Consider the following 23436-nt stretch of genomic DNA (forward strand, 5'->3'; position numbering starts at 1 on the left):
ACCTTTTTTTTAAGTCCCCCTAGGGGACTTTTACATGTGATCATGTGGTCGCTTCTCCCATAGACTGCAATAACTTACCATTGCAGTCTATGGGAGATTTTCTATATTCCTATCTGCCACAGGCAGGGCTCCATAGAAACATAGCTGTGGCGGGCTTTGGATCATTTCAGAGGGATTCGGCTTGCCACAGCGAACATACAACTCCCTCGATCTCAGCAGCACTCAAAGGCCCCTTTCACACGGGCGTTGCGGGAAAATGTGCGGGTGCGTTGCGGGAACACCCGCGATTTTTCCGCGCGAGTGCAAAACACTGTAATGCGTTTTGCACTCGTGTGAGAAAAATCACGCATGTTTGGTACCCAAACCCGAACTTCTTCACAGAAGTTCGGGCTTGGGTTAGGTGTTGTGTAGATGTTATTATTTTCCCTTATAACATGGTTATAAGGGAAAATAATAGCATTCTGAATACAGAATGCTTAGTAGGTGATCAATTGAGGGTTAAAAAAAATAAAATAAATTAACTCACCTTCTCCTCTTGTTCGCGTAGTTCCCGGTCTCTTCTTTACTTCTTAAATCATGAGCTGTGGGCTAAAGGACCTTTGGTGACGTCAGATCACATGCTCTAATCACATGGTTCATCACCGTGGTGATGGACCATGTGATTGGAGCATGTGATCTGACGTCACCACAGGTCCTAGCCGGTAGTTCATCATTAAAGAAGTAAAGAAGAGACCGGGAGCTACGCGAACAAGAGGAGAAGGTGAGTTAATTTTTTTATTTTTTTTTAACCCTCAATTGATCACCTACTAAGCATTCTGTATTCAGAATGCTATTATTTTCCCTTTATAACCATGTTATAAGGGAAAATAATACAGGGAATAGACGGTCACCTAGCAACCATGCGTGAAAATCGCACCGCATCCGCACTTGCTTGCGGATGCTTGTGATTTTCACGCAACCCCATTCACTTCTGTGGGGCCTGTGTTGCGTGAAAAACGCAGAATATAGAGCATGCTGCGATTTTCACGCAACGTACAAGTGATGCGTGAAAATCACTGCTCATGTGAACAGCCCCATAGAAATGAATGGGTCGGTATTCAGTGCGGGTGCAATGCGTTCACCTCACACATCGCATCCGCGCGGAATACTCGCCCGTGTGAAAGGGGCCAAAGGGTTTCACCGCTCAGATGCCATGGTCACAATTGACCTCAGCATCGGAGGTGTTAAATGTCAATGATCGGCGATACCGCCAAACATGGACATTAAGTCTTTGTATCTGTTTAAAGCAGCAGAAACCTGGCATCTATTGCTTAACATTAGACTCTTACCATACATGTACAGCTGTTGTCCTTAAAGGAGTCTTGAGTCCCTGAACCCCCACGATCAGCTGTTTCAGGAAGCATGCGGCCCTCACCAGAGCCCTAGTGAGTGCAACAGCCTCCCAGGCGCTTACCAAGGACAGCGCTGTGCATTGTACAGTGGCAGTGCTTGGTATTGCAGCTCAGCCCCATTGAATTGAATGGGGCTGAGCTGCAACTAGACCATGTGACTGATGTACGGTGAAATCACATGGCCTAGGAAGAGGCTGTGGTATTTATGGAGCACCCGGCCTCCTGTAACATATGACACCTGGGACCCCTGCCAATCTGATATTGATGACCTATCCTGAGAATAGGTCATCCGTATTAATTCCCGGATAACCGCGCCACCCCTGTCTATGGGCTGTGTCTGGTATTTGCAGCGCTGCTTCACTGATGAGCATGGGGCTGAGATGCCAGTACCTCAAACAACCCCTGGACAGGTGTGACACTGATTTTAATAAAAGCAGCCATGTTTTTTGTAATCCTGGACAAACCCCTTTAACGAATAAAGGAGCAGCTGGTGTCCTCGGAAACAATGGCGGACGCCGCGGAGCCCAGACCTGGACGCTAGTGACTGAGTTTGGGATTGACTGGATCATGAGGAGAAGAAAAGGCGTCCTATTTCAAAGACTGGACTTTGGATCTTACCTGTAGGTTCATATACTGTATATTCATGGATGGACCGGACAGATACGGTATAATGCACATTCCCATACACAGAACAGGATGAGACTCTGTGATCAGGGCTCCGCTGGGAGACGCACGAGGTGACAGAGAGCAGCCAGCTGTGACCAAGGGCACAGGAAGAACTGATGGCAGCCGCGGGACTAAGGGGCACTGACAGGTGTAACCACCAGGGAAGAATAAAGTGTCAGAGGGCACAGAAGTGGCGTGACTGGTGAACATGCACTGGGGAGAATGCAGAAACGAGGGCAGACAGGTGAATGCAGCGTAAACCCTCACTTTTCTAACATTGTCAACCAAGTTTTGGCGTTTAAATAGTTGTCGGATCCCTTCTTGCAACTTTTTAAATGACCATGCAAAAATATTTTGTTGGACAGGCGTTTTTACACGGTCCTCGCCACTTGAGAGTAGCTTGGGGCCGGGGCAAATTTGCTATCTTTTATACCTAAAAACAGGCATAAAAGAGCAGTAGAAACTACACCAGGTGCACAAATTGCCAGAGGTGCACACCTCATCATAAATTAGGCGAATCCTCAGGCAGTGCAGGAGGGAAACAAATGGCGGCGTAAAAAGTCGGTCTGTGTAAATGACCCCCAAAATGAGCAGGACTAGGGAGCTGGCTTGGCAGCGTATACTTAGGATGACAATAAGGCATATTCAGAATGGTGTTTCCTACCCCAGTCTGGAGTAAGATGGGCCACAGGTATACAGGCTTCTTAGTAAATTTGGCGCATCTGCCTGCTTTCTGTGCACCAGATATTGAATACTACCCCAGCTAGGAGTGTAGATTTCAGCTTCAATTTATACCAGTTTCTGGAGTAAATTAATAGCAAATTTTGTGGGCCGCCGGAGGCCACGCTCCCTTTTCTCAACTCTAAACTCGCAAACCATGTTGCAAATACGGTTGCGCCCTAACGTGCAACTTTTTTACGCATCTAATGTGGCATAAATGATTAATGGTGTTGTCTTCTCAGGGTGGAAGGATGGACTGAAAGATCTGTGGATATTTTCAGATCTGAAGCCAAGAAGGTTGTGCTAAGGGTTCTTTTGCGTGGCCCAATGAGCGCCGATCGATAACACGGGTCATTAATACGATTGTTTGGGCCTCATATAGTTTCCATATTGTCGGCAGCACATCTCCTGCTGCATAAAAGATCCGATCAGCCGACAGACAGGCATTTACTCATTTGTCGTTCTGACCTGGTATATCGTTAATTGTATATGTATGTGTGTACAGTATGTATATACATGTGCATTGTATATGTATGTGTACAGTATGTATATACATGGGCATTGTATATGTGTGTGTTGTATGTGTGTGTGTACATGTGTGTGTACATGTGCGTTGTATGTGTGTGTACATGTGCGTTGTATATGTGTGTACATGTGCGTTGTATATGTGTGTACATGTGCGTTGTATATGTGTGTACATGTGCGTTGTATATGTGTGTACATGTGCGTTGTATATGTGTGTACATGTGCGTTGTATATGTGTGTACATGTGCGTTGTATATGTGTGTACATGTGCGTTGTATATGTGTGTACATGTGCGTTGTATATGTGTGTACATGTGCGTTGTATATGTGTGTACATGTGCGTTGTATATGTGTGTACATGTGCGTTGTATATGTGTGTACATGTGCGTTGTATATGTGTGTACATGTGCGTTGTATATGTGTGTACATGTGCGTTGTATATGTGTGTACATGTGCGTTGTATATGTGTGTACATGTGCGTTGTATATGTGTGTACATGTGCGTTGTATATGTGTGTACATGTGCGTTGTATATGTGTGTGTGTACAGTATGTATATACATGTGCATTGTGTGTACATGTGCGTTGTATATATATGTGTGTACATGTGCGTTGTATATGTGTGTCCATGTGCATTGTGCATGTGTGTGTATATGTGGGTTTCTATATCTTATATTTCTATGTATGTGTATACATGTGCATTGTACTGTACGTGTACCTGTCACCCCATTACTCCCTCTCCTGCGCCATCTCTCTCCCTCCTGTTAGGTCTCTCCTCCCCGTCCACTGTCAGCCGTCTGCCCCTCTCTCCCAGTGTCCTTGCCCTCACATTCCCGGTGTCCTCTCTCACCCTCCCCTTCACATCTCTCCACCCTCCCATTCTCTCTCTCCACTCCACAGAGCTCCCAGGCCTCCAACATTCCTCAGTGTCTGGCCACGGCTGGCCCCATGCCCAGGATGGGGGGGTGGTGCGGAGGGTGGGGGGGGGGACACGCCTTTATCCCCACATGGCACTAGATGGGTGACCCTCCCTTTCCCAGAGTCCCTTAGGAGAGGGGGGTATGTTACATCTCAAAGGGGGATGCTGCACCCCCCTTCACCCCACAGGAAACCACACGTGGCAATTGGTATTACCCTTTCACTGACACAGCACCCGGGCACATCAGTGTATTTAACCCCTGCGTGCCTGTGAGCTTACCGTGCACCTTAACAGGCGATGCCTGGCAGGTCTGTGATGGGTTAATGGTGCTGTAGATTTGTGACAGGCCTCAGTGTATTAATCTGTGCATATTGTTCAAATCGACTTCTCTGTTCAGGACAGCCGGGGGTGCTCTGGGTGTAGCCATTGATCATGCACTCGCTGGACGAGCCCCTGGACCTGAAGCTCAGTATCTCCAAGCTGCGGGCAGCACGAGAGAAGAGAGATCGGAATGGAGGGGGCACTAAGAAGATTTCAGTCCACCACGAGCTGATGATACGGGATGATGGAACCACTGTCATCACCCCGATTTGCCCTTCACCCCCTCCAGGTATTCTGTTTTGTATACGTCATTGCACCCCCCACTTTATATACCCTGTAAATTAGCCACATGCACTGCCAGATAACCTGCTCAATACCACCGCCATACCCAGACGGTGCCAACTTTGGGAACCGATATCAATGTCTTCAATTTCTGGTTAAGACTTGCTTTTTCTATTTTGTCCCCTACAGGGTTCCTGCCTCGATTTCGGGAGGGGGACAGTCCCCCGTTCTCTACTCCACCAATTGTGGACCTCAGCCTCTCCCCCTCTTCTGGTATGGACTCTCCCAGCCGGGCATCTTTGTCCCCCGAGAGGTTGACTGTTGGGGACACTCTATTGGTGAGTCTTTTCAACCATCCCTAATTACAAGGGCAGCCTGAGATGTCTGTTTTATGCTATACTTATCCCAACCTGTAGGAGGCAGAGTTTTCCATCTGTGCTAAAAAGGTTGTTATTCTTTATCAAAGCCCCTAGATTTCCTATGTATTTTCTATGAGAAGGAAGGACATATCTAGCTCCGAGCTGTTCCATTTTGCCTTTGTATTCCCAGAGGAAATACACTCCCTGAGGATAGATGTTAGGATCATACATCATCTCCTACATGTCATATTTCTTCAGGGAATGACCCTCGGCTCCATCCGTCTCCTTCTCGTCTTATTTTGCGACTTTGCTTAAAGTGATCTGTCTTCTGTTCCCTAGGATGTTGCATCACTGCGCTGCAGGGGCGATTCAGCTCCCAGTCCGTTCCAGTTCTTCCTGCCTCTTGGCTCTGGTCTACAGCTGCCCCCATCCATGTTCCTGACTCCACCCAAGGAGAAGCGTCTGTCCCTGGAGTACACAGAACAGAAACAGCTGGTGTGTCAGTGGGCAAAGGTAAGTCACCCAGTGCAGCCTGCAGTTTGTCATCTGTCTAATTGCATTGTGTCACTCACTATACACTCCTAAAATCAGCAGCATCAACCCCGTTAAACCAGGCATACTGCTTGACAGGGTTGATCCTACTAATTAAAATGGTACTGGCCTTGTGAAAATTGGTTGCGGCACCTCCAAGAAAAAGACTTCTAGTGTTTATGCAAATAATGGCTTTAGTGCACCTAACCCATTGGTGCATCTCTGCTTTCCAGCGCTGGGTGCACTGAAGCCCTCATTTGCATAAAGACGTTCTTTTTTTTTTTCTCCACCACAAATGATTTTCACAAGACAGGTCTCATTTGACTCGCCAGGGACAATCCTACCAGATAGCATGCAGGGTTTAATAGGGTCAATCCTGCTGATAGGTGCTCCTATTGGGCGAATGCGCTACGTATTTTCCACCTTATAGTTGCAGGTTGGAAGTATGTAGCATTTACAGTAAAGTGGATGACCGTTTACTAAAATCTCATTCACACAAATTGACCTGCAGTGTGGATTTTGAATCCCCAGCACGTCAATTACACTATGAGTTTTTCTCTGCAGATTTCACCAATTGCAGTGCAATGGGATGAAATCTGCGGCGACAATGCTGCAAAAGCTGTGAGCAATCCATAGGCAACGCATGCAAATTTCTCTGCCAATTACGTCCAGCAGGAAAGTACCCTTAGGCTAGGTCTACACGACGACAATAAGTCGCGCGACACATAGGGCACAACTACACTGCAACATGTGTCGCGCGACATTTTGTCGCACCAATGTCGCGCAACAATTGTTATAATGATAGTCTATGGTGTCGCACTGCAACATGTAACATGCTGCGACGCGACAGTCGCAGAAAAATCCATTTGAGCACTGCAAGGCATGTTTCCAACACTCTGCAGGTATCATCCATTACGACCTGTGCACGGCCCTCTCTAGGCTTCAGATGATTCCCTCCACGATGTTCCACTCGGTAACGTCTCTTCACGCCCAGTGTCAGTCCATGCCCGAATGGGAGAGTGTGTTTGGACAATCCCTTTAAAGGGCTTCTGTCACCCCGCAAACACCAATTTTCAGTTTTTGACTTAATATATTTGCTAATGTATGCAGGTTCCATATATACCCCTCTTACCTCAGGCTGTGCTGTAATTTCAGTAAAAATCGTACTTTTGTAATATGTAAATTTCTTTACTACCAGCAAGTTGGGCGGACTTGCTGGTAGCCGCCGCATCCTCTGTCTGAAAAAACGCCCCCTCCTCCACTTGATTGACAGGGCCAGCGAGCGCGCTCCTCCTCCAGCTGGCCTTGCCTGCAGCTCAAATCCCGCGCCTGCGCCGTACCGGTCCTCATTCGGTGCAGGCGCTCTGAGAGAAGGACGCTCGCTTAGCTGCTCCTTCCTCAGTGCGCCTGCGCCGATGACGTCAGCCCTACACCCGGAAGAGAGGACTCCCACCAATCTCATATTGATGACCTATTCTATGGATAGGTCATCAGTATGTTGGTCCTGGAAACCCCATTTAAGGATAGGCCATCAATATTCTAGTTCTGTAAACCCCCTTTAATGACAGTATATTAAAGTAATGGGTACAGCAGGTGTACTGCACTGCAAAATAAGTAGGTAACACCAGCAATCCCTTTAAGGGCTCATGCACACAACCGTATGTATTTTGCGGTCTGCAAAAATCGGATCTGCAAAAAATACGGATGACATCCGTTCAGCAAAATACGGAATGCACACTGAACAGCTGGACCTTCATAGTACTATCCTTGAGGCTACTTTCACACTCGCGTTTGGTGCGGATCCGTCATGGATCTGCACAGACGGATCCGTTCAGATAATACAACCGTCTGCATCCGTTCAGAACGGATCCATTTGTATTATCTTTAACATAGCCAAGACGGATCCGTCTTGAACACCATTGAAAGTCAATAGAGGACGGATCTGTTTTCTATTGTGTCATAGAAAACGGATCCGTCCCCATTGACTTACATTGTGTGTCAGGACGGATCCGTTTGGCTCAGGCAGCGTTTTGGTGTCAGCCTCCAGAGCAGAATGGAGACTGATCGGAGGTAATCTGATGTATACTGAGCATTAGGGCAAAACTGATCCGTTTTGGACCGCTGGTGGGAGCCCTGAACGGATCTCACAAACGGAAAGCCAAAACGCCAGTGTGAATGTTCTATTTTTTTTGCAAAATGGAAATACGGACATACGGAAACGGAATGCACATGGAGAAACTTGTGAATCGTTCTGCATACGGTCTGCAAAAAAACCGGAACGGGCACGGAAAGAAAATACGTTTGTGTGCATGAGTCCTAACTTGGATGTGTAACTTAGGCCTTGTACACATCTCCATTTGTGGATCTTGCAGGCTGTTCCGGCACAGAGCAGACTGCCGGATCCTCTACTACACCGCCAAACTCCATTGCAGTCAATGGGGATCTGGCGGTGATCCGGCTGATTTCAGGCATAAATCTTGGGTTTCGGCAGGTAATAAACTGCTGCATGCAACAATTTTCTTTTTCCGGCATTTTCGCTGGAAATCGGACTGGTCACCGCCGGACCCCTTTGCAGTCGGTGGAGATCCGGCGGTAAAGTAGAGGATCCGGCAGGCTGCTCTGTGCTGAAAAAGCCTGCCAGATCCACAAAAGGAGATGTGAACGAGGCCTGAAAAGGGGTGGTCAGGATTACAGAAAACATGGCTGCTTTCTTCCAGAAACAGCACCACAGTCCATAGGTTGTGTCTGGTATTGCATCTCGGCTCCATTGGAATCAATGGGGTAGAGCTTCAGTAGAGCCCACTACCTGTAGACAGAATTGGTGCTTATTTTGGAAGAAAGCAGGCTTTTTTTTTTTTTTTTATAATGCTGGAAAGTGTTTGGAACAAAGGAACATATCTGGCAGTGACCAGCATCCCCCCCCCCTCCGCTCTTATTACCTTCTGCTCACCATTGATCATTTCTCAGCTTGCTCAGTTTCACCTTTCACCTTTGACTTTTCAGTGCAACCGCCTATTCGAGTTATTGCAAGAGTTGGTGGATCACGTTAATGATTTCCATGTGAAGCCAGAAAAAGATGCCGGATACTGCTGCCACTGGGAGGGATGCGCCCGCCGGGGAAGAGGATTTAATGCCAGGTGAGATGGAAATCCCAGAGCGGTCAAACAACGCTCCACGGGAAATGGACTTTGTCACATGTAATGAGCTGTCCCCCGCTCATGTGAATACTGTAATGCCAGGCACGGCCTAAGGACAAGAGAGGCGCTATTTCTATGAAAAAAAGGTATATGCAGTGGCGTGCCTAGGGTGTTTGGCACCCGGGGCGGGTCCTTTCCCTGGCACCCCCCAGTACTTGACCACATACCTCTTACATCCAGGGACATCTCCTGTCATGTAGACCTCTTTCCTCTTCTCCTCCATTAGACCGCCATGACAAATTGTTTCGGCCGCATCTCGTCTCTACAGAGTTTGTAACACAGACACGTTAGATTTGTCAGTTTTTCCATCAACCTCCCCATCCTGGTGTCCCCACAGTGTCATCCTGCTGCCACCCCCAATACTGTGCCCGTTGTGCTCCCCAATGCCCCCAGGTATTATACTGCAGAAAAATAGTGACCCCAGTAGACATGATTGGGGTCATTTATCAAAGTGGTGTAAAGTAGAACTGGATTTCCAAAAGAGCTGTCAAATATGAAAGGTGGAACCTGATTGGCTGCTATGGGCAACTAAGCGAGTTCTACTTTACACCAGTTTGATAAATTACCCCAAATGTCCCTATAGTGTTTACAGCAGTTAGAATGTCCCCTAGAGTCCCCCAGTAATAATAACACCCTATATTGTGCTCCAGTTAATAATCCCTGTATAGTGTCCCCAAGAATAATAGAATTGCCCCTACAGTGCTTCCCCAATAGCAACGCCCCCCACACTGCCCCCATACAGTAATTTCCCCCACACTGCCCCCATACAGTAATTTCCCCCACACTGCCCCCATACAGTAATTTCCCCCCACTGCCCCCGTATAGTAATTTCCCCCCACTGCCCCCGTATAGTAATTTGCCCCCCACAGTTTCCCCCACATTGCCCTATATAGTAATTTGCCCCCCACATAGTAATCCCATCCATAATTATTGCCCCCACATAGTAATCCCTCCCATAATAATTTCCCCCACATGTCCTCCTGTGTCCCCCAAAGTTGGCACATAAAAACTAAAAAAACAAAAAAACTAAAAGCTTAATACTCGCCTATGTCCAGGCGCTTGCTCGCAGAGGAAGGCGCACACACTTCACTGTGCTGCTGCGTCCCGACACAGGCGCGCGAGATGACGTCATCACGCACGCCTGCACCGGGATTTCACTACCGCATAGGCCTCAGGCCTATGACGGTGATCGGCAGCGGGGCAGGGAACTATGCGCTCCCGTCCCCCGCCGCAGTATGTGGGCGTCAGCGCTCCAGCAATGAGCGCTTCCATCTGTATTGATGGAAGCGCTCATTGCTTCTGGGCCTGGCACCTCCATCAGAGCCAGCACCCGGGGTGGACTGCCCCCACCCCCCGGTCACGCCACTGGGTATATCTCCTAATCAATGCTTATGGAAGATTTCACTGTGCAGCTTTGCTGAAAACCTATAGAGCAGGGGTACTCAACTGGCGGATCGGACCCAGTGTCTGAATAAAGGTGCATTCACACAACTGTATGTTTTTGCGGTCTGCAAAATGTGGATCTTCAAAACATACAGATGTCTGTGTTGCATCAATTTTTTTTTCCGGATCCATTGTAATAATGCCTACGCTTGTCCGCAAAACGGACAAGCATAGAACATGTTCTATCTGTTTTGCGTTGCTGCGGAACGTACATATGGATGCGGACAGCACACTGAGTGCTGTCTGCTTTTTTTGCGGACCGATTGAAATGACTAGGTCCACGTCCAATCTGCAAAAAATGCGGATCAGATGTGGATCAAAAATACGGTCGTGTGCCTGGGGCCTAATAAAAACAGAGACGCCGAAGAGAAAGGACCTGGAATACAGCAAGTGGGGGGAACAATCACGACTGGACCGGTGAAGAAGTGTTCCAACCAATCAGTGTGCGGCACACAGGCGGCTTTACCCAAACTACCAATCAATATGCTATGGGAAGGAGTTGGCTCCGCCTACATCGTGTCTGCCATGAGTGACTTTGTGATGCCGTTCTGTGGCTGTAATGTGTGTGGCAATGCAGAGCAGGTTTTTTCAGCTCACTGCACTGGAGAAGCAAGTGGCCATCCACACGTGGACTGTAAGGAGGAGAGACTGACTGGGCAGGGGTGCACCTAGCCTTTCTGCTGCCTGAGGCAAAAACTGAAATGGCGCCACCCCCATGCCAATTTCTTAACCCAGTGATGGCGAACCTTTTAGAGGCCGAGTGCCCAAACTGTAACCCAAAACCCACTGATTTATCTCAAAGTGCCAACACAGCAATTTACCCTAAATACGGGCTCATGCATACGACCGTATGTATTTTGCGGTCCACAAAAAATGACGTCCGTGTGCATTCCGTATTTTGCGGGACGGAACAGCTGCCCCCTAATAGAACAGTACTATCCTTTTCCGTAATGGGGACAATAAAAGGACATGCTCTATTTTTTTGCGGAACGGACATATGGAAACGGAATGCACACGGACCCATTGAAATAAATAATTCCGTATATGGTCTGCAAAAAAAATAATAAAACGGAACAGACACTACTACAGTCCAGTATAGTATATCTTCCATGTACTTTATCATTTAGCTATAATAGTCTGCCTGCATTCAGTGCGCTGCCTGTGCCGTTCATAGTGCGCCCTGCGCTGATAAATGGCGGGAAAAGGCGTATTGGTACACTATAGACTTTTTTTCCAGGGTGCGGGTGTCTACAGAAAGGGCTCTGAGTGCCGCCTCTGGCACCAGTGCCATAGGTTCGCCACCACTGTCTTAACATAACCCCTTTTCCACAGTGAAAGCACTCATTGTCCATGGCCCATCTGCTGCCCCCCTCTTACCCCTTCCTGGTGCTGCCTGAAGCGATCGCCTCACCTCGCCTCATTGGTGGTGCGCCCCTGTGACTGGGGCACATTTACTAATTGATTTGCAACACTTTTAGACGTAAAAAGTGTCGCAAGTCCCCTTTTCTGTTCGGCCGTGCGACACAATTTTGGCGCAGGCTGGTTTTGCACCTTGTATGCCAGTTGGGAATGACAGGGCCGGGGCGTGTCGGGGGCCATATTGGCGCTGGGACTCCAGCCCTGGCAAATCTACATACAGAGGCTGCCGTAGTTTTTGCTCCAGGAGCACGGACTGCCACATATGCGCCTAATTTATGGCGAGGCACACACCTTGTCAAAAATTAAACGTATCTAGCGACAGCGCAGAGGGGTTAGCTAAAACCGGCGTTAAAAGCCGGTCTTAGTCAATGTGACCCCAACAGGTCAGGGAACTGCTGCAGTAAAGATGATCGCTATTCATTACTGGGCAGGAGGAGAGTCGGGGTGCCTCCCTTCTTTGTTATACATCGTACTGGCCGAAATGCCTCTTATATGGCTTCCATGGTGCATGCTGTCATAAAATTCCGTTACGGTCCGTGATAACGGAATCCGTAACGGGATTCTTAGATAACCCGAACCTGTACGCCGAACTTGAGAACACAAATTTGCTCATCCTTAGGCCTCTTGCACACGACCGTATGCCCTCCGAGACATACAGTCCGTGAGCGGGCCATATGTCCCGGAGCTGCATACATAATATCATATGAGTGCGGGACAATAGCCCCGCGGGCGGCCTGATGCGCACAGCATCATAGTAACCTATGATGATGTGCGCTCCCGTGCCCACCATGTATGCTGCTCCAGGACATATGGCCCGCTCACGGACTGTATGTCTCGGAGGGCATACGGTCGTGTGCATGAACCCTTAGTCAAGATCAAATTAAGACACGGTAACCTGCCTGGACCAAGAGCAAGAGAGCACAAACAGAATAGAAATAATAAATCAAAAAGTAGAAAAAAAAACGTAACTGAGAACAAATACTAGAAATGTGATTATTATTTTGGGGCCCCCAATCTGTGTGCGGTACTCGCACCTGTTGGTGTTCAGCCTGGACCTCTACCTCACAGCAGATCCAATTATGAGGACCTTTACAAAAAGTAGTTCAGTACCCCTGCTATAGAGGCTCAGAGGTGGCTGCAGTGTGTACAGATCTGTGAACTATACACAGCAGCAGCACAAATCTTTTGCTACAGTGTATCAGTGAAGGCAAAAAGCATCATCCTGGAGGCCACTGAAGATTGCCTAGACTGGGTGCAATTCTAGCAAATGATTTGGTCTGTACGGGTTTGCAGTTTTTATGAAGGATGTTTCCATTCACTGACAGCAGGGATTTTGCAAATTGGAAGGAAAGAAAGCCTATGAGAATCTAGTCTAACCTCTCATTTTACTTCATGGACTAAATCCAGGAATGCATCATATTACAGCTTTGTCTGGACAGTAACGTATGGGTCCCTGAGAATTGGTTACGACAACGCCACCTTGAGGAACTGCCGTAGTCTGCACCTTGTGGCTCTCCAGCTGCGGTAAAGCTACAATTACCAGCGTGCTCAGAAAGCTGGATGTCCGGGCGTGCTTGGAGTTCAGTTTTACCACAACCGGAGTGACACATCTCGCAGACCGCCGCCTTACATATTGTTTTCCTGAAGATCTAGACGGGCCAGATTGTAATAGTCTCTTATAAAACATTCAATTCCTCCTGTACCCCAGGTATAAGATGCTGATTCACATTCGCACCCATACTAACGAGAGGCCGCATTGCTGCCCGACTTGTCACAAGAGTTTCTCACGGCTGGAAAACCTGAAGATTCACAACCGGTCACACACAGGTACGTAATATCCAGGTCTGTGGTCAGGAGACGCTTCTGTCTATGGTGATGCCCGAAGCTGGAAATTCAGACTGAGGCTGTCCGTATTCCGGCTCTGGAATACGCATGGATTCTGGATGATATACCATCAGTATTGCTTCAGTAATTCATCCGGATTTACATGCGTAGTCCTTTCTCCCGACATTTTTTATGCACTCCCATAGACTATTATGGGTGTATTTGGAGGCAAATGCGTACAAAACTCAGACATGCCGTGGATTTCATAAATGTGAATAGCTCTATTCTTTAACATTAACAGCAGATTCCAGTACATAAAATCTGTACCGCGTGCTGCCCGTGCTGTGGACTGCAAATTGCGGTCTGTAATGCACGGGCACCGACCGTGGGGCAGCCGCATGCAGATTGCGGACCCATTCACTTGAATGGGTCTGCGATTCGTCTGTTCTGCAAAAAGATAGAGCAAGTTCTATCTTTTTGCGGTCCAGAGGCACGGAACGGCTTCCGTGGGGTTCCATTCCATGCTTCTGTTCTGTTACGCACCGCATCTCTTGATTTGTGGACCCATTCAAGTGAATGGGTCTGCATCTGTAATGCGGAATGCACACGGCCGGTGCCCCGTGTATTGCCGACCCGCCATATGCGCGCCGCAATACTGCAATGGTCGTGTGAACAAGCCCTAAGGCAGAGATCCGATTAATATTCATCCACCTCTGGCAAGCACTGTTAACTACAGTACTAAATGAATAGTACTGCAGCCCATGAGCACGGATCAGTAATTTGTATGTCGATACTCACCTCTGTCCTCCCACTGTGCACTTGCAAATGGACCCTGCAATGCATTGAGAGGACTTCTCCTGGGGTCCTCTCCATTATGTGCACGCTCATGAGTCCTCTCCATTATGTGCGCGCTTATGAGTCCTCTCCATTATGTGCACGCTCATGAGTCCTCTCCATTATGTGCACGCTCATGAGTCCTCTCCATTATGTGCACGCTCATGAGTCCTCTCCATTATGTGTGCGCTCATGAGTCCTCTCCATTATGTGCGTGTTCATGAGTCCTCTCCATTATGTGCGCGCTCATTAGTCCTTTCCATTATGTGCACGCTCATGAGTCCTCTCCATTATGTGCGCGCTCATGAGTCCTCTCCATTATGTGCGCGCTCATGAGTCCTCTCCATTATGTGCACGCTCATGAGTCCTCTCCATTATGTGCACGCTCATGAGTCCTCTCCATTATGTGCACGCTCATGAGTCCTCTCCATTATGTGCACGCTCATGAGTCCTCTCCATTATGTGCACGCTCATGAGTCCTCTCCATTATGTGCACGCTCATGAGTCCTCTCCATTATGTGCACGCTCATGAGTCCTCTCCATTATGTGCACGCTCATGAGTCCTCTCCATTATGTGCACGCTCATGAGTCCTCTCCATTATGTGCACGCTCATGAGTCCTCTCCATTATGTGCACGCTCATGAGTCCTTTCCATTATGTGCACGCTCATGAGTCCTCTCCATTATGTGCACGCTCATGAGTCCTCTCCATTATGTGCACGCTCATGAGTCCTCTCCATTATGTGTGCGCTCATGAGTCCTCCCCATTATGTGTGCGCTCATGAGTCCTCCCCATTATGTGTGCGCTCATGAGTCCTCCCCATTATGTGTGAGCTCATGAGTCCTCGCAGTGCATCCAGGGAATTCCATACACATGCACTCTGTGCTGAGTCAAGCCTGCATGTGTTCTCAGTAGGGAGAGAGGAGTAAGCTGCTGCCAGACACCTAGGGTGACCACTTTTCTCCTATGACATAGAAAGATCAGGCCATTTAAATCCAACTGCCTGATCTTTCTCTCCACCGGGTAGAGTTGGGAAACCACCATACACATTAGATCAGGAATCGGCAACTTTCAGCACTGCAGCTGTTGTGAAACCCAGCATCCTCCATTCACTTTTATGGTAGTTCTGAGAACAGCCGAGCAAGTGTGCATGCTGGGAATTGTGGTTTCACAACAGCTGGAGTGCCGGAGGTTGCTGACTTCTGCGTTAGATGGCTGCTCAGTCATGCTTTGTCATGTCATTCGGCTGACATAAAAATATCTATAAGGGCTCATGCACACCCCATGGCCATGCTGAGGACTGCTAATAGCGGTCCACAATGCACGGGCACCGGCCGTATGCCCGGCGTTTGCGGATGCAGACCCATTCACTTGAATGGGTCTGCGATCCGCAACATTCAGTCCGCACCAGAAAAAAATAAAACGTTCTTTATTTTTACGGTGAGGAGGCACAGACCGAAATCCCACAGAAGCAATCCGTAGTGCTTCCGCTCCGCAACGCTCCATATCACTCCATATCTTGAGGATTGCAGTCCCATTCAAGTGAATGTGTTTGCGGGCCGCAATGCGGGCACAGGCCACACATTCATGTACTTGAGCCCTAAATTAGGAAATTAGATTGCCTGGCCACTGCTCTTAACTTTTATTTAAAGGGGTTTTCCAATACTTTTTTTTTTTTTTCAGATGACCTATCTTCTGGATAGGTCATCAGTATCTGATCGGTGGGGGTCCGACACCCGAAATCTCCGTTGATCAGCTGTATGAGAAGACCCCTGCACTCGCAGTAGCGCCGTGGCCTTGTTCAGCTTTGACTAGGTCATGTGATATCACGTTCATCAGTCACGTGGCCTAGGTGCAGCTTAGACCCATAAAAGTGAATGGGGCTGAGGTGTGATACCAAGCACAACCACTATACAATGTACGGCGCTGTTCTTGGTGAGCTGAGAGAAGGCTGTGGCGCTACTTCTCAAACAGCTGATCGGCGGGGGTCCCAGGTGTCGGATCCCCGCCGATCAGATACTGATCATAGGTCATCAGTAAAAAAAATAAAAAAATTCTCGGAAAACATTGAATGTTGTAGCTGGAATTCCTCTTTAAATAAAAGATCTGGACTGGAGATTACTGCGAACTCCACTGAAACTTGTGTTCCCCTTTAATATATCATATGCATTCCACTTGTTTCAGACTATTGTGGATGGATTATCCTGTCATCACCTTTTTAACCGTTTTTTACTCGGTCTATTTACAACAGGTGAAAAACCCTACATGTGTCCCTACGAGGGCTGCAACAAACGTTACTCCAACTCAAGCGACCGCTTCAAGCATACGCGCACCCACTACGTGGACAAGCCCTACTACTGCAAGATGCCTGGGTGTCAGAAACGCTACACAGACCCCAGCTCCCTGCGCAAGCACATCAAGGCACATGGCCACTTCATCTCCCATCAGCAACGCCAGTTACTGAAGATCCACCAGCCACCCAAATTACCAGCAGCGGGGGACAGCAGCTATGCAAGCGGTGCACAACTCATTATTCCCAACCCAGCAGCCATCTTTGGCAGTCAGAGCCTACCAATCCCACTGGCACCAGGACCTTTAGACCTCAGCTCGTTGGCTTGCAGCGGTGTAGCCTCTGCCTTGGCTGGGTTACCAAATCCCATGTTGACACTTGCAGGTTCCCCGCTCAACTTGGCCAAGGGCTCCCTGTTGTCCCAAGCTTACTCTGCAGCAGGTCTCGGCTTGCCTTTAGTCTCTCTGATTTCAGCAGGAAAATCCGAAAATGACAGGCGACCTAAAGGTCAAAGGTCGGAGAGCGATGAGAGGACTGAAGGGTCAAAACTGAGGCCCAGTTCAGCAGACGCACTGTCTCTGCTCCCAGGCGGGATCTTAGATCTTTCCCCTGGCATGGGCTCAGATTCTCTTCTGCCAGGATGGGTGGTCATCCCTCCAGGGTCGGTGTTACTAAAACCAGCAGCGGTCAACTGAGAAGGCCGTGCCCCTGTAAGATTTCCACCTGCGCCCACTACGCACCACAGGGGCTCCTCCTCTGCAGAAGTGACATTCCTGGCCCCTGTGATCCCTGTGGACCTCTTGCACAAGCATCTCTGTCTAAAGGGGCGACCGGATAGATATCATTTTGCATTGCCGCCTGCAGATTTGCTTCCCCCCCCCCCCCCCCCCCCCCCCTTCCCCTTTTTGTACGTGGGACCAAACCGGGCAGGCCGAATGCCAAAAACACCCACGCGATTGAACAGTACAGAAACTGTCCAAGGACTAGAGAGGTGTTGCAGACTGAGTAGAATCGAAGCACTTTGTGGTATTCGGAGGCCAGGTGAAGTTACATTGTGGTCTGCAGGTTTTTTTTTTTTTTCAGAATTCACGAAAGAAGGTTCTTCGCCTTCTGAGAAAAGCAATAATAACGGAGATGCTCAGACCCGAGCTGACTCTGCAATGACAAGAGGGAGAGGAGCGTGGACAGCCAGGGAGGCCTAGCATCTCCTGCCCACGCTCCAGTTCTCTGCGTACTCATCATCTCTCCTGTAGATCGGCTCTATGATGATGGCCTCAATCTTCTGCACCATCCTCACCCCAGAACGGCTCCCCTCCAGGACTTGTATCGTCCCATCCTCTCCTTCTCTTATATCACATTCCGCTAGTCGTTAACCTTTCTTTCTTTTCTTGACACATACCTATGCACTAACCTGCTCTCTGCACTTTCCCATAATCCTGACGACCTCCCCTTACTCCACGCCGCACCATTTCTTTATCACAATGCCCCCCCCCCCCCCGCCCCAATTCTATAGATATCCCGTGACAATGCATTCAGGCACCGTGAATGCTGCTTCTCTATTGCTTCTCCTCAGAGCGTGCAGAAAAATTGCGAATCCGTATATATATATATATATATATATCCCTCATGTGTGAGGAGGAGGAGGAGGGTGATCTCCGCAGGCTCCCACATTGAGGGAGCAAACTAAGCTACGTTACAGACTGTGAGTGGTGTGTGAGTTCGATGCTCTGCTGGTAATATTTAGAGGTCCCCCCTAGTTCATGAATTGGGGGTACAGGCGCAAGTCTGGAGTTAAAGGGGCTTGTCTGATTTACCAAAAGTATTTTCATATACCCTATTAGGAAAATCTTGGGGGGAAAGGAAGAGTTCGGGTGGGGGGGGGGGGGGGGCATTTGTTCAGGATGTGTGTCTCCATCTTTGGAGAGCCTGACATTTCCATGGGCAGCATGTAATACTTAATTTCCCCTATGGTGGTGAACAGTCCCCCCCCACGGATTATAACTGGGGGGGTCTCAGCCCACAGGACACCCTGTGATCAGCTTATTAAAGGTGCTGTCCTAACAAAAGGGATCGTCCAAAGGGTCTTTAAAGGAACGAATAAAAGACAGGAATGGTTTTGGTTTGATATCATATGTAATACAACTGCAGTGAGACAGAGAGAGGAGAAAACCTACTGGGCGCAAAAATGTATTAATTTAGGGGCAAAAACATTGTGGTGTTCATTACAAAACTAGTGAATATTTAAAGGGACTGTCCAGTCATGAGCGTTAAAATGATTCACTAATTCAGTACCTACAGGGGGTGGTTTTCTGATGTGTATTTGCCTCGGTTCCTGCTCCTCAGCTGCTTTTTACATCAGCTTTATTAGAGCAAAGCTGCGATCTGTGATTACACTTCAGCTACAGTGTCTACAGCGAGACTGAGGTAGTCTGAGACACGCCCCATTTCATCATTGGTTCAGGCTGCTGCTTGTCCCTCCTCCCTGCAGAGCTGATTGGCTGCTGGGACTTCAGCACATGGAGAGAGGATTTTTATTATAGCACAGGGCACAATGATTTATAAAGTACAGATCGCTAAGAATAAAAGGGGTTGTCCACTTTCTGCTTGATTGGTCACGAACTTCTCCAAAAAGTTTAGATTGGTGGGGGGTGATCAGACCCCCACTGAGCAAAACTTTTTATATGTCACTTTGTACCACTTTGCAGGGAAGCTTTGAATTTCCTCATATGTGAGCGGCTCTGCTGCACCCTGCCATGTGGGTGAATCACGTGACCGACGCGTTCATCGCTTCCAAGATGGCGGTGGTCATGTGATTCACCCTTTGCGTGCTGCAGTATGCAATGACCCGGTTAAGCGTTTCATGCTTTATTACAGAAATGTAAGCGGGAAGCAGACAACCCCTATATTACTGGGTTGTAAAAGATTAGAAAAATATATCTGCTTTCTACCAGAAACAGCGCCCCTGTGTCCACAGGTGGTGTGTGGTATTGCAACTCATCTCCATTAAAGTGGATCCTGCAGTACCAGACACAGCACACAGACAGGAGACTAACGGGGGGAATAACAGTGGGCTATTTTTTATGCTCTGCGTGACCCCAGAACATTCCTGATAAGCGGCATTTTTCCTGAACACTTATGTAAGCTTTGATGCCCGAAATCCAATCGGTCACAGCGGGGAATAAACCGTCCTGGCTCTAAAAGCAGCGATCAGCCTGACGTGTGGGTCAGCAGCAGCACCACCATATGCCTTCATATACACATCTGAAGGGTTTGTACGCTCCGTGGTATGAGCCAGCGCAAGCGCATCCACAGCACACTCAGGGTCCATGGATCCCGTCTTCCTTAGAATGGGAAGGATGACCCTGGCTCGTCTGTGATGCACGTGGCTCGTAGCACTGGAGTTTAGCCGGTATTCCCAGTATAGACTGAGACAGAAGTGAGGAAATAACTCTATATTATTTTTTTTGTATATTCAGAGTCCCCTTCCCCTCAAAGGTCATTTTAATTATATAAGGTTTTCCATTAAGGTCTTTTAAAGGCTAATAAAAGATTATAAAAAGGGTCTATTTTTATGGAAACAGCGCCACCACTTTTTTGATAGGCTGCTTACAGTATTGCAGCTCAGCCCTATTCAAGCGAATACTGCAATACCAGACATAGCCTATGGGAAAAAGTGGCGCTGTTTCTGGAGAAATGGAGACCTAAAAGGCCCTTTTCATAATCTCAGCCCTGTTTTGCAGCGTGGTCTTGTTTAAAGAGGTCCTCTGCCTGGCAGAAAGGCCACTGCCGGCTGTTTTGTGTCCAGATGGGTTTTTGCCGTTTGACAGCTCTTGATGCAACCAGCTTTATTAACATCTTATATGTCAACGTTGTACATATCGATTCTGAACCTTGCACCTATGATGCGCTTGTTACCATGTCCACCTCCAGGCAGATCGGCAGTGGTCTTACATTCATGTGTACATCTGGTTTGGTTGTGATAACGTCCATGCGAAGGCCTACACAACCTGCGCCAGCAAAGGAGGCAGCCATTTTGTGGCCTAACAAGCCAGTGAAGATTTGGCTACATTCCATCACAGCCATCTACAAAATGGTCGCTCCTGCTGTCAGGTGATGGCGTCTATTGCCCACATATCGCTTTGAAAGTAAGAGCCGGCATTTTGTGGTTCTGGGTCAGGCATGGCCAACGTGCGGCCCTCCAGCTGTTTTAAAACTACAACTCTCACCATGCCCTGCTGTAGGCTGATAGCTTTAGGCCAGGGATGCCCAACCTGCGGCCCTCCAGCTGTTGCAAAACTACCCAGCTTGCTTGGACAGCCTACAGCTATTGGAGCATGCTGGGAGTTGTAGTTTTGCAACAGCTGGAGAGCCTCAGGTTGGCCATCCCTGTTCTGGGTAACAGGACAGGTAAACCATCGCAAGGCGACGCATTTCAGAAAATGTCATTGACTAAAATGTATTTTTTTTATTTTGTCCTCCTAAAATGAATCTCCACCTTTTTCACATTGTGTTATAATGTGCATTCATCGTACAATAGATGTTCATGGTGGTCACGGCACGAGACATAAAAAATTAAATGCTAAATTTCTGCAGCCACCACTAGGGGGAGCTTATTGTATGCGGTTTTATTGTTGAGTTCAGTGTATGCAGTGAGCTCCCCCTAGTGGTGGCTCCGGTCAGACTGAATTTTATCATTTATTAGCTGTATGCAGCTAATATGGAACTGTGTCTAAGAAAAAAAAAAAAAGGACCGCACGTACAGTCACTTTAGGCCTCATGCACACGACCGTGTCCATAATTTCAGTCCGCTATTTACAGGTTGGCAAAATATGGATACCGTCAGCGTGCATTGCACATTTTTTTTCACTCCCATCAATAGAAAAGATTATTCTTGTCCGCAATGCTGACCAGAATAGGACACACTGCGTAATTTGTGGCGCAACAGAAAAATACGGATGCGCACATGGCGCCATAGAAATGAAAGGTTCAGTGCACTGTATGCAGAAAAAGATAAAAAATATGGTCATGTGCATGAGGCCTAGGATGCAGACCTATTCATCTCAATGGGTCCGCAAAAAATGTGTGCTGTCCGCATCAGTATGTCAGTTCCGTAGCCCCGCATAAAAAAATAGAACATGTCCTATTCCTGTCCATTTTAAGCATTGTTACAATGGATCCGCAAAAAAAACGGATGGCATACAGATGTCATCAGTTTTTTTTTTGCGGACCGCAAAACACATACGGTCGTGTGCATGTAGCCTAAATCTAAATTGATTAATTTAGAAAAAAAGGTAGACATTCATACAGTGCAGTAGGCTGTCAGTGGTGGTCGGGCTTTTTTTAGGGAAAAATTTGCCGAAATGGTTCAGAGTGGGTTAAAAAAAAAAAAATGTTTTCTTGCCAATCCACCGTTGCTCCTGTTTCGTCAATTACCCGGTCTCAGTTGGTTTCTACTGTCTCCTCGCCAGTTGCAGCTGCAGTCGATAGCTGGTTGAGCGAACATTTCCTATGTTTCAAGACGGGGCCAGGAAGACCAGATGGGACCCCAAGTGTCGGGGGATTCGTTTCGTTGTTTTTTTTTAACGCACTCTGAGCCCTTTGCCCCTTTAAAGAAGCCGTGCTAGTAAGTACTTCTTAAATAGCTTCTATGGAAATGTTTCTGGTAGGACAACGTGTAAAAGCCGCTTATAAATCCTAATTCGCACATGTAATATTTAAGGCCAGGCTGTACCCAGTGAGACTGAAGCCCCCGGAATGAGACAGGTCACTTTTGTGTTGGGGACACTTGAGTACAGCAGACATACAATGTTCTAAGGGAGTGATGCTCTGTGTGGCCCTTGGTTCCTGGAGTAATGATCTGCAGGCAGCCACACGACGTGCCTTCTGTATCACATTGAACCTCCCCTTACCCCCCTGGGGGTCTTTTAACTCCTCCTTGTCCAAGTGAAGACAGCTCTTGCATCGGTGTGCGTGGGAGATCCTGAGTGACTGCGACATGACGAGACCGCCCCCTAGAGTGCGGAGAAGATTGTCCAGTGAGCCCCATATGGGGCAAAACTGCCAACGAGATGCTTCCCTGCGTTGGGGGCATTTATTCAACCAATAAAATAAATAATAAAAACAAAAAAAAGTCTCCATGTTTCTTTCTTAGAACATACACACTGTATAGTCAGCTATAGGGGTTGTCTCATGAAGGTGCCCTATTTATAAGCCACATTTACTGATTTGACCATTTTTATAACAAAAATTCCTTAGTATTATTTTTGTAGGTACTGGAACTCTATTTTTATGATACAGGGTCTCAGACTCTCCACTAGGGGGAGTTTAGGAGCTTGCTGCAAACTGCATATATTGAACACGCTGCAGCAGGCTCCCCCTAGTGGTGAATGCAAGAGGCCAGAATTTTATTGTTTGCAGTGTTTTCTGCTGCACCATCAGACAGCGGGTTAGAGAACCTGAGAGCTGTGATGTATAGGTTTATATTCTTTGGCGCAGGGTAAATCCCGACAGGACTCCTAGAAGAGCCAGTGAGAGTCCCCATTACCCCAACCACACAGGATGATTGACGGCCTTCTCTATACACACACAATGATACGGGGTGAGCTGCCCATCATCCTGTGTGTGGGCAGGGTGCACAGCAACTGCAGGTGGCAATGCCATCCCGTTTACTTTTATTAGTTGCAATGCAGGCAGCGCCACACTCCGATCTTTGGCCATG

The 23436-nt window shown here is 47.9% G+C and overlaps 1 protein-coding gene across 2 annotated transcripts in view; it reads left to right on the forward strand.

The window, feature by feature from the left end:
• The window catches only part of GLIS2 (GLIS family zinc finger 2), a 42877-nt gene extending 21224 nt beyond the window's left edge, over positions 1–21653 (forward strand). For both annotated transcript variants that reach the window (XM_040441825.1, XM_040441824.1), the window contains 6 exons: positions 4616–4828; positions 5011–5159; positions 5520–5693; positions 8715–8848; positions 13479–13597; positions 16680–21653. In XM_040441825.1, coding sequence (XP_040297759.1) covers positions 4651–4828; positions 5011–5159; positions 5520–5693; positions 8715–8848; positions 13479–13597; positions 16680–17413 — 1488 coding nt within the window. In that variant the 5' untranslated portion in view covers positions 4616–4650 and the 3' untranslated portion in view covers positions 17414–21653. The remainder of the gene's footprint in view (positions 1–4615; positions 4829–5010; positions 5160–5519; positions 5694–8714; positions 8849–13478; positions 13598–16679) is intronic.
• Positions 21654–23436: the final 1783 nt, after the last annotated feature.

Source organism: Bufo bufo, chromosome 7 (assembly GCF_905171765.1).
Source record: "Bufo bufo chromosome 7, aBufBuf1.1, whole genome shotgun sequence".
Classification (NCBI taxonomy): domain Eukaryota; kingdom Metazoa; phylum Chordata; class Amphibia; order Anura; family Bufonidae; genus Bufo; species Bufo bufo.